At 37.8% G+C, this 770-nt stretch overlaps 1 protein-coding gene across 1 annotated transcript in view; it reads left to right on the forward strand.

Moving 5' to 3' along the window:
* The first annotated feature begins 307 nt into the window (after positions 1–307).
* Positions 308–770, forward strand: part of LOC138000936 (tyrosine-protein kinase-like otk) — a 16,335-nt gene continuing 15,872 nt past the window's right edge. The window contains exon 1 of the mRNA XM_068847604.1: positions 308–317. Within this exon, the coding sequence (XP_068703705.1) occupies positions 308–317 (10 nt within the window). The remainder of the gene's footprint in view (positions 318–770) is intronic.

The raw sequence follows: 770 nt of genomic DNA on the forward strand, positions 1-770 counted from the left end.
TCATCCGAGGTTTACAATCTCAAGATAGTCCAAAAGCAAGTCTTGACACACTAATTCTAGACTGGATCTCTTAGCAGAGTCGGAGAACTCGAAATCTTACGGCAGACATCTAGTTTTCGAACAATTTGCGTACAGGTTATAACCTTGCAGGAAGGTTAAACTAAATACGATAAATTCACCGCTTCAAAACGTTTTTCAAAGCTTTACGGATCTTTCCGAAGTGACTGAATAAAATACCTGTGTAAAATGGTTGGCTAATCGCTTGCACTCAACACAACTTCTATGTGCTCTTCCACCGCGACACAATATGGCCGACGGTACAAGTCCTGATCTGAAAGTAAGATGCGCGTAAGCTCTTATGGGATTTTTGGCCGCTGGCGCGCTTTATTGCTCGATATTCAAAAAAATCTCGTCTTAACAACTATAATCTTTGTTGTACATAGGGTGCGCTTTCAAAACAACTTTTTTTCGGATTAAGCCTTGTTTAAAGAGAACTATCTCTCGCAAATATCACATTGTGATAAGCGTTCTCTGTTAATTCAGTAAAACGTTTGAAACGTTTGTTGATGTGTTTTTATTGACTTAACGATAGCCTTCTGCAAATAAAATTCGTTCGAGTTAGTCCGGTCTCGAATGTTTCATATTCTGTATGTCTGAACAGAACTGCATTATCAGAGTCACAGTATTTATTTAAGCGCAACGCAACATGTTTGTTTTAACGTTACAATAGTCAAATAGTAGAAGAACAATCATTTACATCTAGAGTATCT

Source organism: Montipora foliosa, chromosome 4 (assembly GCF_036669935.1).
Source record: "Montipora foliosa isolate CH-2021 chromosome 4, ASM3666993v2, whole genome shotgun sequence".
In the NCBI taxonomy this organism is placed as follows: domain Eukaryota; kingdom Metazoa; phylum Cnidaria; class Anthozoa; order Scleractinia; family Acroporidae; genus Montipora; species Montipora foliosa.